General features: G+C 44.9%; 1 protein-coding gene and 1 long non-coding RNA gene across 4 annotated transcripts in view; one reads left to right on the top strand and one right to left on the bottom strand.

The window, feature by feature from the left end:
- The window catches only part of LOC140739938 (uncharacterized), a 369,849-nt gene that overhangs the window by 27,430 nt on the left and 328,208 nt on the right, over positions 1–14,211 (top strand). The gene's annotated exons all lie outside the window — the stretch shown is intronic.
- Positions 9,671–14,211, bottom strand: part of LOC140739934 (transmembrane protease serine 9-like) — a 44,665-nt gene continuing 40,124 nt past the window's right edge. For all 3 annotated transcript variants that reach the window (XM_073068624.1, XM_073068622.1, XM_073068623.1), the window contains exons 12-13: positions 13,229–13,365; positions 9,671–10,135 (exon numbers count right to left, since the gene is read on the bottom strand). In XM_073068624.1, coding sequence (XP_072924725.1) covers positions 9,977–10,135; positions 13,229–13,365 — 296 coding nt within the window. In that variant the 3' untranslated portion in view covers positions 9,671–9,976. The remainder of the gene's footprint in view (positions 10,136–13,228; positions 13,366–14,211) is intronic.

Below are 14,211 nucleotides of genomic sequence, written 5' to 3' on the forward strand. Positions count from 1 at the left end.
TCTCTTTTGTTTTGTTCACATTAAGAGACAGGTTTTTGGCTCTGCACCAGTCCATTAGCCACTGCACCTCCTCTCTGTATGCTGACTTGTCGTTCTTGCTGATGAGACCCACCACGGTCGTGTCATCAGCAAACTTGATGATGTGGTTCAAGCTGTGTGTTGTAGCACAGTCGTGGGTCAGCAGAGTGAACAGCAGTGGACTGAGCACGCAGCCCTGGGGGGCCCCCATGCACAGTGTGATGGTGTTGGAGATGCTGCTCCCGATCCGGACTGACTGAGGTCTCCCAGTCAGGAAGTCTAGGATCCAGTTGCAGAGGGAGGTGTTCAGGCCCAGTAGGCTCAGCTCTTTCCAATCAGTTTCTGAGGGATGATTGTGTTGAATGCTGAACTGAAGTCTATGAACAGCATTCGAACGTACGTGTCTTTTTTGTTCAGGTGGGTTAGGGCCAGGTGGAGGGTGATGGCAATGGTGTCATCTGTTGAGTGGTTGGGACGGTACGCAAACTGCAGGGGGTCCAGTGAGGGGGCAACAGGGTCTTGATATGCCTCATGACGAGCCTCTCAAAACACTTCATGATGATGGATGTGAGTGCAATGGGACAGTAGTCATTGAGGCAGGACACTGAAGACTTCTTCGGCACGGGGACGATGGTGGCGGCCTTGAAGCACGTTGGAACGGTGGTGCTGCTCAGGGAGATGTTGAAGATGTCAGTGAGAACATCTGCTAGCTGGTCTGCACATCCTCTGAGCACTCTACCAGGGATGTTGTCTGGTCCAGCAGCCTTCCGTGGGTTGACCCTACACAGGGTTCTTCTCACATCGGCCATGGAGAGATTCAGCACCTGGTCATTTGTAGGAGGGGTGGACTTCCTCGCCGCCACGTCATTTTCTGCCTCAAAATAGGCATAGAAGTTGTTCAGTGCATCTGGGAGGGAGGCATCACCCGCACAGTCAGGTGATGTTGTCCTGTAGTTGGTGATGTCCTGAATGCCCTTCCACATGCGCCGTGTGTCGCTGCTGTCCTGGAAGTGGCTGTGGATTCGCTGGGCGTGTGCACGCTTTGCCCCTCTGATGGCTCGGGACAGTTTGGCCCTTGCTGTTGTTAGGGCTGCCTTGTCGCCTGCTCAGAAGGTGGAGTCATGGGTCCTCAGCAGCGCACGCACCTCTGCGGTCATCCACGGCTTCTGGTTGGCACGTATAGTGATGGTCTTGGACACAGTGACATCATCGATGCACTTGCTGATGTAGCTGGTCACTGATGCCGTGTACTCCTCTAAGTTGGTAGAGTCGCCATCAGTTGCAGCCTCCCTGAACATGTGCCAGTCAGTGTGCTCAAAGCAGTCTTGAAGAGCAGAGATGGCTCCTGCTGGCCAGGTTTTCACCTGCTTCTGAACTGGTCTGGAGCGCCTGACGAGCGGTCTGTATGCTGGGATTAGCATAACAGAGATATGGTCTGAGTAACCGAGGTGGGGGCGGGGCTCCGCCCGGTACACGTCGTGGATGTTTGTGTAAACCAGGTTCAACGTGTTCGCCCCCCTCGTTGCAAAATCCACATACTGAAGGAATTTGGGGAGCACTGACTTATGGTTCGTGTAGTTAAAATCTCCAGCGACAATGAACAGTCCATCAGGGTGTGCGTTCTGCAGTTCACTAATGAAGCATGGGATCCAAGGAGATCTTGCTTTGTGAATCCAGAATTGGCTGAGAAGTGGCAGATGGAGTTCAACCCTGAAAAGTGTAAAGTGGTTCATTTTGGTAGGTCAATTTCAAGACAGATTATAATATTAATGGTAAGACTCTTGGCAGTGTGGAGGACCAGAGAGATCTTGGGGTTTGCGTAGGTTGAGTGTTGTTAAGGTGTATGGTGCATTGGCAAAACCGTGGGATTGAGTTCCAGAGTCGTGTGGTAATGTTACACCTATATAAGACCTTAGACCCCACTTGGAGTACTATGTTCAATTCTGGGCACCACACTGCAGGAAGAATGTGGATACTATAGAGAGAGTGCAGAAGAGATTTACAAGGATGTTGCCTGAATTGGAGAGCATGCCTTATGAGAATAGACTGAGTGAACTTGGCCTTTACTCCTTAGAGTGACGGAGGATGAGAAGTGGCCTGGTAGAGGTGTATAAGATGATGAGAGGCATTGATTTTGTAGATAGCCAGAGGCTTTTTCCCAGGTCTGAAATGACTAACATAAGGGAGCATAGTGTTAAGGTGCGTGGAAGTAAGTATAATGGGATGTCAGAGGTAAGTTTTTCACACAGAGGGTGGTGGGTTGATGGAATATACTGCCAGAGATGGTGGTAGACGCAGAAACAATAAGGTCTTAAGAGATTCTTGGATAGGTACATGGAGCTTAGTGAAATAGAAGGCTATGTGGTGGGGAAATTCTCGGTAGTTCCTAGTGTAGGTTACATGGTCAGCACAACATTGTGGGCCGAAGGGCCTGTAATGTGCTGTAGGTTTCTATGTCTATGTGCTGTCTCTGTCTCAGCAATGCCTCGACCTCACTTCTCCTCGAATGTGCCACACTCTGACTTTGCATCGCACCTGCACAGCTTAACCCTCAAATCAGCCTTGCTTTCGCTTGCCTCTTCATTGTTTCCGCTGATAGTTTACCACAGAAAAAGTGTTGTTAATAAAGTATTTAGTGGTACTTTTTTTGCCTAATTAACCACAAGTAAGCTGTTGCTCAACTTCAGTAGCATCATCTCAATCCGGAAGTTTGTTTTCTCCATCTTTGAGTACATCTAAGGCTAAGAATGAGAATTTTGCCTCTAAGGGAATCAGAGGTTATGGGGTTGGACTGATTACCATCTGCTCCGTGTCCTGGGTAATCCAAATCCGACAGTCTTATTATCTGGGATTATCCTTTTCTCCATATATTATTCAGGTCAGAGTGACAAGTTCTGTCATTATCATTGCCTCAGGTGATCCTGTCCCAATGTCTTGATTTATTCTGTTATAACTGTACACAACTCTCTTCGGTCACATTGTGCTACCTTCTCAAAGTTTTCCTATTCCATATTAACTTGATCCTACTTTACTCAAACCTATAATCATCAAACCAAGTGGGTCAGGTTATAACCATAGAGCAAAGAAGCAGGACCATTTAGACCAACTTATCCTTGCCATCAAGATTCCAATCTAAGCTAGTCCCAGTTGTCCATCTGGCCCTCACCCCTCTAACCATTCCTATCCACATATTTGCCAAAGTATCCTTTGAATGTTGTTAATGTATTCCTCTGGCAGCTCATTCCATAAACTGACCACCATCTGGGTGAACAAGTTGCCCCTCAGGTTCCTATTAACTATCTCCCCTCCCACCTTAAATCTAGTTTATGATTCCCCAACCCTGGGAAAAAGTTGATTAATCAGAGAGAATCTATTTTTTATTTGTTCATTATTTATTAGGAAGTAAATTAGATTGAGTTAATTTCATTGAATTTTTTCTTTATTACTGTGTGTATTCACATACCCCCAAAAAAATAAAGCAGCTTAAGACATTTTTGGTTTAAGACACAGAATTGAGATGTATTTGTTGTGCCATTTACAAAAGACTCCGATATCCAATTCCAATAAAATACGTTTCCATTGTACTGATTCTCCCAATGCCATTATTTCCTTTAATAGGATGCACACTCTGTTGTAATGTGAGTATTATTAAAAGTAAGTTAATACTACCGGGGTTGGCGGGGTCTTTACTTCCGCTTTTTTTACTCCCAGTATGCATTGTATATAGTTCCTCCACCCATGCCGCACGAGGTACCTGGAAGCTTCTGTATTGTAAATATCATTTGCCGTCCCAGATAAAGATGCTCTTTTGGCCATCAAGTTGTCGAGTGGTCTTTTTGTAAAGTAGAAGTTACCACATATTTTTGGTGATGAGGTAAACTGGTTTTGTGGACGGGTCAGCCCTGTTTTCGATCAGGAGCTGTGAGCAGGCAAGGAGCCTCGTGTTTGGATGGCTGCGTTCGGAATGGTCAGTGTGTTCGACGAGCAAATCGAGGAGTGGCCGGAGTACGAGGAAAGGTTGGGTCACTTTCTCTGTGCTAATGGAATTACTGAGGAGGCTAAGAAGCGCTCTATTCTCCTGAGTGTGTGTAGGGCAAAGACGTACAAGCTGATACGGAACTTAGCTACGCCGCGGAAACCGGGAGAAATTCCATACGATGAACAGGTCAAGCTCATGGGGAACCACCGCAATCCGAAGCCTTCGGTGATAGTTCAACGGTTCAAGTTTCACAGCCATGTCCGGAAGCCAGGTCAGTCTGTGGGTGATTTTGTGGCCGAGCTTCGGCAGCTGTCGGAGCATTGCGATTTCAGAGCTGTGTTGGATGACATTCTCGGTGACAGATTAGTATGCAGCATTAATAATGCCGCTGTACAACGCCGCTTGTTGGGGGAAACCCCACCGTTGACTTTCAAGACAGCCCTAGAGATTGCTCAAGGCATGGAGATGGCTGCTGATAATGCCAAGGATATACAGAAAGGATACGGGGGGGTTGTAGTCAGCAACAGTGCTCCAAGTCAGGAGGGAGACTGATGGACAGGAAAAGCGAATGGAATGTTTTCGGTGTGGAGGAACGCACTAGGCAAATGTTTGTAAATTCAAAGATACTGTCTGCCATGCTTGTAGCAAAAAGGGACATTTCGTTAAAAAGTGCAGGAGCATAAAGGGTGAGGTTAAGCCTGGGCAGGGGAAAGCTCAACAGACTCAGGCAGCCACACACCACCTAGGAGAAGCAGACGAAGAGGCAGCGTGTGCCTATGACATGTTTGGGGTGGAAATGGATGAGGAACCACCTGAACCATATTATGCCACAGTCACTGTCAGGGGAAAGGACATTAAATTTGAGATTGATTCAGGGGCTACTGCATCGGTCATTAGTGAAGAGACCTACAGGAGGACATGGGGATCCAACCTGCCTCCCATCAGACCACCTAAGCTCCAACTCAGGACCTATATGGGGCAACCCTTACCTCATTTAGAGGTGTTATATGTGGATATTTTGGCCGGGGGCCAGAAGGCTGAAGCCAGGCTGGCGTTAGCTAAGGGCAGTGGGCCTAGTCTTTTGGGCCGCAATTGGCTTCACAAATTCCGGCTCAACTGGCATGAAATTAAGTATGCACACAGGACAGAGGACATTCTACAGCGGTATAGTGACGTTTTCAGGGACGAACTGGGCACACTGAAGGGCGTGACCATGAAACTCTAAGTCGATCCTGAGGCCACACAACGTTTTTTTAAGCCCAGTTTGGTGCCCTATGCCATGAAAGGCAAAGTCGAGGCGGAGCTGGTACGTTTACAGGGGCTGGGCATCATTGAGCCCGTTCAGTTTTCAAGGTGGGCGGCTCCTATTGTTCCAGTTTTGAATGTGGATAAAACGGTGAGGATATGTGGGGACTACAAGCTTACGGTGAATCAGGTCTCTAAACTGGAGTACCCATTGCCATGGGTGGATGACCTGTTTGTGACCCTGACAGGGGGTAAGCTGTTCACAAAGCTGGACATGAGCCACGCTTACCAACAGCTGCTGCTCGACAAGGATTCAAAGGAGTTCATCACAATCAACACGCACAAGGGATTATTCAGATACAATCACCTGGTGTTTGGAGTGGTGTCTAGCCTCGCCATTTTCTAAAGGACAATGGACTCTTTGCTGCAGGGGATTCTGCATGTAGCAGTGTATCTTGTTGATATTTTGATCATGGGAGCCACGGAGGGGGAGCATCTGTCTAACTTAGAACAGGTGCTGAAGAGGCTCTCAGACGCAGGGCTGCGGTTGAAACGCGGAAAATGTGTGTTCCTGGCTCCAAGTGTGACCTACCTGGGACACAAGGTTACAGCTGAGGGGCTTTGCCCAGTGGAGGACAAAGTGAGAGCTATTAAGGAGGCCCCAAGCCCCAAAAGTGTCACTGAACTCAGATCATTTTTGGGCATGGTGAATTATTATGGCAAGTTTCTTCCGGATCTCTCAAAGGTTTTGGCCCCACTGTACAAGCTGCTTCACAGTGACACTAAGTGACAGTGGGGTGAAGAGCAGGAGGAAGCGTTCAAGGAAGTGAAAGAACTTCTCCACTCAGCGAAGCTGCTTGTTCACTATGACCCAGACAATGAAATCACCCTTTCATGTGATGCTTCGCCCTATGGAGTCGGGGCAGTTCTCTCACACGTAATGGAGGACCGTTCAGAGAAGCCTATTGGTTTTGCTTCACTTACCCTGACGGCTGCTGAGAAGGGATATTCACAGCTAGACAACGAAGGTCTGGCCATTGTTTTTGCGGTCAAACGTTTTCCTCAGTACCTCTATGGATGTGCATTCACAATTTATACGGACCATAAACCACTGATGAGCCTTTTAAGGGAGCCCAGATGCATCCCACCACTGGCCTCAGCCAGGATACAGTGTTGGGCTCTCACATTGTCAGCCTACGAGTATACTATCGTGTACAGAGCGGGTGGGGATAATGCAACCGCCGATGCGCTGAGTCGACTCCCACAGACAGTTAGAACCGGATGACAATGTCTATGTGAGAAACAATCAGCAATGGCTACCTGGGGTTATTCGTAAGCAGAGTGGTTCAATTTCCTATGTTGTTAAGCTGACTGATGGGTGTGTTTTCCACAGACATCAGGACCATGTGCGCCTGCATCATGATTCCGGCTCAGAGGTAGACAGTTCCATGGAGTTTCCAATGGTGAGACAGACTAGTGGGGAAGCACGTCCACCAGTGACTTTGCTAGAGGGAGACACACTGGCAGAGGGGGCAGAGTCCCCTGAAGAGGATGGACATTCTCACGTGGACACACAGACCCCACTCATGTCCCCAACACCAGATCCACCCAAAAGGTCCTCACCAGCGGTGCCTGCTGGGTCATCAGGGGTAGTGCGTAGATCGCAGCGCCCTTGCAAACCTCCTGACAGACTGAATGTTTGATTGGATAGTTTCTTTTGTTGTTAGATTGAATGTTGAATTTGCCATGTATTTTTTTTTAGGTGTTTTTGTATTGGTAACCTGTTGCCAATGATACCACTGTTTTCATTTCCCAGTTCTTCTATATTTGGGGAATGTTGGATTTTAAAGGGGGAGAAATGTTGTAATGTGAGTATTATTAAAAGTAAGTTAATACTACCGGGGTTGGCGGGGTCTTTACTTCCGCTCTTTTACTCCCAGTATGCATTGTATATAGTTCCTCCATCTAGGCCGCACGAGGTACCTGGAAACCTCTGTATTGTAAATATCATTTGCCGTCCCAGATAAAGATGCTCTTTTGGCCATCAAGTTGTCGAGTGGTCTTTTTGTAAAGTAGAAGTTACCACACACACCGTAAGTATAAGATATTCAAAGCTCTAGATGTATTCTTGAGAAAATACCTAAGGTAGTTTAAAATTTTAGAACTAATTTTAAATTAATTTTAAAATTAAAGATTCTCAGGATTTTTTTTGATTTATTACTGTCATTAGTGTACTACGCTTTACCAAATTATCATGCATTATTTTTGTAAACCTACAGTTACTATCCACAGTTAATTCAACAAAAGGGGATAAAACATTCCCACAGTATTTAGACATTTTCCTGTTCCACGGTGCTGTACTTTTTAAAAATCATGTCCCCCGCTGTCCTACCCTTCTGTTCTCTGGTACACAGTATCTGATCCTCCTATTAGTGTAAGCTATGCCCAGGTATTGCTAACCATCGAAGATCATTCCCATCCAACTAACTTTATGTTTTCATCACCAAAGTTTATTTATATTAGTTTACTGTTGGTATAATGATGTTGTAGGTATAATAGTGCTTGCCCTTACAGGATTCTTCTGTTAAATTATCATTTTACTTGAATTTTGTAAAACTTCTTGCTTCTAATTTAACAAATAATTCTAGTCTTCAGCTTAGCATTTGGCTTTCAGTATCCGACTTCAAAGAAGGAAGTGAATCTAGAATTCATACATATGATTGTCCCATTTTAAACTCTTGCTGTCAATCTTTGGTGTCAAAGCCAATATTTCTGTCACTTCCTTTGAAGTAATGGTTTTTAAACCCATCCAATGGCACCTGTTCACACAAATAATGAGTTATGCTGAACAAATTTACCTTTGCAAATAAAATTTTAACTAACCTCCAATATAGTGTCACATGGTGACACGAGGCTGGATCCAAGTGCAGGACACAGGCACTGAAGTACTAGGGGCAGGACAAGAATAACTAAAGGATAGAACCAGATGGAGAGACCAGGGTGTGCAAAAGAGACGCGGCATGCTAGGTAATCCTGGGGTTCAGAGACAGTTCATGGCTGGGCTGGATCCCAGAGCCCGTGGCTAGGCTGGGTCTTGGAGCCTGTGGCTAGGCAATAGAGCTCCCTGGGCAGCCGCATAACTCCTGGGCAGGGCCGCCTCCCAGGCAGGAACACAAAGGCCTGGGCAAGACACAGAACACCTGGGCAGGTGCAGGCACAACCCATAGGGAGCAAGGGGTAGGAAGGGGCAGAAAGGGGCAGAGGGTGGGCCACATACTCCTGGGCAGGGCCACCTCCCAGGCGGGAACACAAAGGCCCAGGCAAGATGCAGGACACCTGGGCTGGTAGCAGGCACAACCCATTAGAGGTGAGGGGTAGGAAGGGGACAGAGTCCCCCCACCAGGCAACAGTAGTCCAGCCTGCTACCCAACAGAGGCAAGGGATCAGAAGGGAACTTGGTCCAGGGTAACTCCAAGGCTAACCCACAGAACTTGAGGATGAAGCCATGGGCCCTCCAAGCTGGGACGACCAGAACAAACAGAGCCAATCAGACAAAACACCTCAGAACATGGCAAATCAGCTCATACAGGACAACCCCCTCCCAGGCTCAGTCCCAGAGTCCCTTATATCTAACTGCCAGCTGATAGGCAACAGGTGCACTTTCTTAAGCCAAGATGATCCTATTTGGTTTAAGGGTGACAGGAGGGACGGCTGCAAGACCCGGAGTCCGGAGTCTGTTGACCAGATCAAGACCCGGAATGCGGGCTTCGGACCAGACCATAATGTACGTGTGTTGTGTGTGTGTGTGTGTGTGTGTGTGTGTGTGTGTGTGTGTGTGTGTGTGTGTGTGTGTGTGTGTGTGTGTGTGTGTGTGTGTGTGTGTGTGTGTGTGTGTGTGTGTGTGTGTGTGTGTGTGTGTGTGTAATAATCACATAATTATTTCAGATCAAAGGAACAATTAAATCAAGGAGATCCTTCAGTAAAATTTGATTTGCCCATGAATAACATACACGTGTAAATAATGCATCGGCCCTTGCCTGATAAAATTCTCAGTTTATGATTGTTTCTCTTAAAAGAACGAACATACACTCTGTGATCCATTGTGTATATGTATGTGTTCTGTGAACAACTCCTCTCTGCTTCTTGATGGGTTAATGATTTGACCAATCCACATTAAATATTTATTCAATTATATCAAGAAAACAAAATTCTAGTTTTTGTTTTTTTGGGAGTGGACTATCACAGATTTTCTGTTCCACCCAGACTCTTCAGAAAAGCTACCTTAAGGAGATCTTAATGTTTGTGCAGTGCAGAGAATAGATTAAATATAGATCACCCCTATATTCTAACATTTGCCCTTGGACCTACTCACCCTGAAACATTTACAGATACCTCAGGTCCAAAATGACAAAGGACATCTCTGAGTCATTATGCATTCATTTATAGTATTTAATACAATATCTATTATTTGATTTGGTTTATTAGAGTCACAAGGCATAAACGCAGTTTAAAGAACATCAGTATATCACCTTCATGTACATTATAGTTCAATAAAATCCATATACCCATTCGCAAGTGAAACAGTGGAGAAACTGAAGGCAGTGAGAGCTGATCACTGGATATCAAAAGTTAAGAGAATTAATCAAGTCCCACAGCCCCAGTTGAAATCAAATGTTCAGTATCAAAATTCAATGCATCTGGCGAATCAGAAATAATGGCAGATCCTTTCAGCTTTCAGAAAGCATGTTTTACAATGAAGTCTCGAAGGACTTTGATGTTGCTGTAGACGCCAGGTGCGTTTACCCTTGCACAGCCTTCTCCCCAACTTGTAATTCCAACAAGGAACCACTTTCCTGAAGATTCCCTGCAAACAAGTGGACCACCAGAATCGCCCTGTAAAACAAACCCAATATTACTACACAGAAAGCAGAAGGAAATGTTGCATGTTGAATTACCACCTCACTACACTCAGCTCATGTGCTGTTTCACTTTGTCTCCAGTTAAGATCTGTTCCATCATTCTAGGCCCTGATTAAGTCACTAGGGAGTGCAAGATAATGGCCCAGGGAGAAATTGTCTGGAGAATATAACAAACAGTCCCCTCCCACCTCTTGGCTCTATCTGCTTGTCTCCCTCCTCACCTATCCCTTGCCAGCCCCTTCATTTTACCTCTTTCTACTGGAGATCTCCCCTCTACACTCTAAGTCCTGATGTATTTGACCATATCCCTGTTCCACAGAGTGACCAGCTGAATTCTTCCAGTGTCTTATTTTTGCTTTCCTTAATAAAGAAGCGGTCTGGAACCTATTCTTCCCAGCAGAGTTCCACTAGCTCTCTGTGGCCTGGTATAATTAACACTTCATGTTGGTGGAATTTTAGCAGCAGTACCAGATTAGTTCATGCTGCCGGATGACCATATCTTAATAAACATTCCACTTCTGTTGCAAATTAAGATTTTTGAAGAAAAGGATATATAGCCTCAATAAACCTATCAGCATCACTCATAACCTGTCACCTTACTGATCAAGATCAAAAAATTGATCATATTTGTCAACTCCACGTTTTCATCCTCCTCCACCTAATTTGTCATCCTATCCATTACACAGAATCAGTATCTCCCTTGAATTCAGCTTTGTGTTAAATCCCATATTCTCACCATATCCATGAATCTCAGGGTTGAATATGGTGACATATATGTACTTTGATAATAAATTTACTTTGAACTTTGAATCTTACCAACTCATATTTTAAACCATATCCCTCAAACCTTAATGTTCTCATTAAATTCTACAATTGCATCTATGTGTCCTCTTTTGTCTCTTCGTAACTTTCAACCAGCTCACCATATGCCCGAAGCCATGTGAGCCACTGTCTGTTACACCGCTGGGCGTTTAGGACATTATTGAAGGTCCTTCATCTCTGTAGGATTCTTCATTGCTGTTTCCATAACAATTATTTTTGACCATTCAGAGGTGTTAGTCCTGAGCTGAACCCCCTAACCTGGAGGACCGGTGGACCACTGTTAGTCTGGCCTCTACCCTTTGAGCTGTTTGGCATGGGTGACCCTACCAAGAGCTGAAGTACAAGGCCCCGACTCCAGGCAACGTAGCTCTCCAGGTCATTGCGGCACGCGTGCCTCCAAACCTTATGACAAGGTTTTGGTCCTCTTGGAAGTGAAACTATGTGAGGCTGCCTGTACTTTAAGGCTCAGTTTTAATTTAAATCACCCAGTGCAAACCTAGCAGATCCAGGCAAGATTCACATTTTATATTTCATATGATCTTCTAACTATAATGATTAAATTATCAGAACTTCATTGTACAAACTCTCGTTGGCTGAGGATGGCAGTACTGTTCTTTATTGTGTCCTGGGTACACAGATGCCTTCTTTCATTCTTCATACCATTGGGAAAACAAACAATAGCTGCCTTCCCCAATGCTGACACCTAGAGCTGATAGTGTGGAACTGCACCTTCAATGCCAGAAGATCTCACGTGGAAATGAATACACAGTCGATGTTTCGGGCCGAGTCCCTTCATCAGGCCTGAATTGTTGACTGCTTATTCATTTTCATAGATTCTGCCTGACCTGCTGAATTCCTCCAACACTTTGTGTGTGTTGCTCTAGATCTCCATCATCTGCACAATCACTTGTGTTCTTAAAAGATTGAACTCTCTCTGCAGTTCAGCATCAGAGAACAGCTTCAAAATGTCAACAAGGTCCTTAAGCTAATGGATCAGTCTTTAATTGGAAGATGAGGCAAGTAGATCTGTTACTTAACTGATAGAAATCTGAAACAATTAATCACTTCCTAAATTAACAGATACACGGACAGATGAATTATTCTCCACATTAACATCAGAGGTCATGTATTTTTCTAGTACTCTGAGATTTGATCATTATCTTGTGCTACAACCTCTTTTCCAAATTCTGGCACATGATCTCGGATAGTTGGATTGCAAAATATACATCAGGCTGCCTTTTATTGATTACAGCTCGGCATTCAACACTGTCGTTCCCTCAATACTAATTATCAAGCTTCAAGACCTAGTTATCTGTAATCCCCTCTGCAAGTGGACCTTCGACTTCCTTATTGGAAAACCACTCTCAGTGTGGATAGGTAATAATATCTCCTTGTTTACCATCAACACAGGTGCACCTCAAGAATGCATGCTTACTTCTCTATTCTCTATGACTTCCTGGTTAAGCGCAGTTCAAACTCTATCTGTAAACTTGTTGCTGACACCTCTTTCGTTGGTAGAATTTTATATGGCAACAAGGAGGTGTAGCAGAGCAGGACAGATCAGCTGGTTGAGTGGTGTTGCAAAAACAACCTGACAATCAACATCAGCATGACCAAGGAACTGACTGTTGGACCTCAGGAAGGGCAAGTCATGAGAACAAACACCAGTTCTCAATGAAGGGACAGTGGTGGGGAAGGTGAGTGGTTCCAAGTACCCGGTCATCAAAGTCTCGGGCAATCTATTGCAGGCTCAACACATAGATGCAATCATGGAAGAGGCATGCCCGCAGCTCTACTTCATTAGGAGTTTGAGGATTTTTCGTAAGTCTTAACGTTTTCTATAGGTATGTGGTGGAAGGCATTCTCAGCTGGTATGCAGCCTCCAATGAATAGGTTGGTAAGAGGCTGCATAGGGCTGTAGACTCAGCCAGGTCCGTCTTTAAGAGGTGGTTCCTCAGGAAGCTGGAAACCCTCAATAAGGCCCTCCCCATCCACTCTTCTCATTATCACCACTGGGGAGGAGGTACATGAGCCTGAAGAACCATACTCAACATTTTAGTAATAGTTTCTTCCCCTCTGCCATCAGATTTCTGCTTTTCTAGGTCTGTATTTATTGTTGTAATTTATAGATTTCTGCTTTTTTAGGTCTATATTTATTTCTGAAATTTACACACTATGCTACTGCTGCAACACAACAAATTTCACATCATATGTCAGTAACAATAAATCTAATTCTAGAGCTTACCTTGCATGAGTCCACTCCTCCAGTCACTTTTCCAGCACAGAACATTCTGGGAGAGATTTGACCACCATATAGTCTTTGACACAAGGAGTCACTAATAATATCCACTTTGGCATTCTGCAGCACGCTTGACAAATGACCTGTGAAGCACAGTGTACTGATTGGTAAGAGTCAATGAGAAACAAATATAGCTACTGAAACCCTTCTCCAGGACTCAGGCTCCAACGTGTTTTCATTTTGTATGACAAACATCAGATTACAACCCAGAATTCAACAAAAGTGCATGTTTGTGAAAACTATCATTTTAAATCCCGTAGTTCCACAGGAAGAGTCTTTTTATTTAATGCATTTGTTCACAGGATGTAGTTGATGCCAGCTAATGCCAGCATTTACTGTAGATCTGTAATTGCAGGATAACTGAAATGGTAATTAAGAGTCAAACGCATTGGTGAATCTGAGGCCGGGTGGGTATGGCAGGTCTCTTTCCTGGACGGACATTAGTGAACAAGTTAAGCTTTCATAACAATCAATTGGGCTCATTCTTACTATACTGAGGCCAGCTTTATTTTATTTACAAAATTAATTTCCAAACCTGTTGGTGAATTGGCAGAGCACTGGCCGATTGAATTTAATCTTGATAAACATAGAGTGATGCATTGACATTCATGGTAGGGACTTGGGAAACATTAGGGACCTTGGTGTACAAGTCCAAAGATCCCTGAAGATGGCAGCACAGGTAAATATAGTCGTAAAGAAGACATAAGGGACGCTAGCCTTCATTAGCTGCGGCACGGAACATAAGAACGGGAAAATTGTGGTGCAGCTTTGCAAGTCACTGGTGAGGTATGTCTGGAAATTCCTATGCACTTTTGTTCACCTCAATGTAGAAAGGATGTAATTACTCTTGAGGTGATGCAGAGGAGGTTCACCAGATGTCTGGGATGGACAATCTCATTTATGAGGGGGTCTGGATAGTCTGGATTTGT

This window comes from Hemitrygon akajei, chromosome 16 (genome assembly GCF_048418815.1).
Source record: "Hemitrygon akajei chromosome 16, sHemAka1.3, whole genome shotgun sequence".
In the NCBI taxonomy this organism is placed as follows: Eukaryota; Metazoa; Chordata; class Chondrichthyes; order Myliobatiformes; family Dasyatidae; genus Hemitrygon; species Hemitrygon akajei.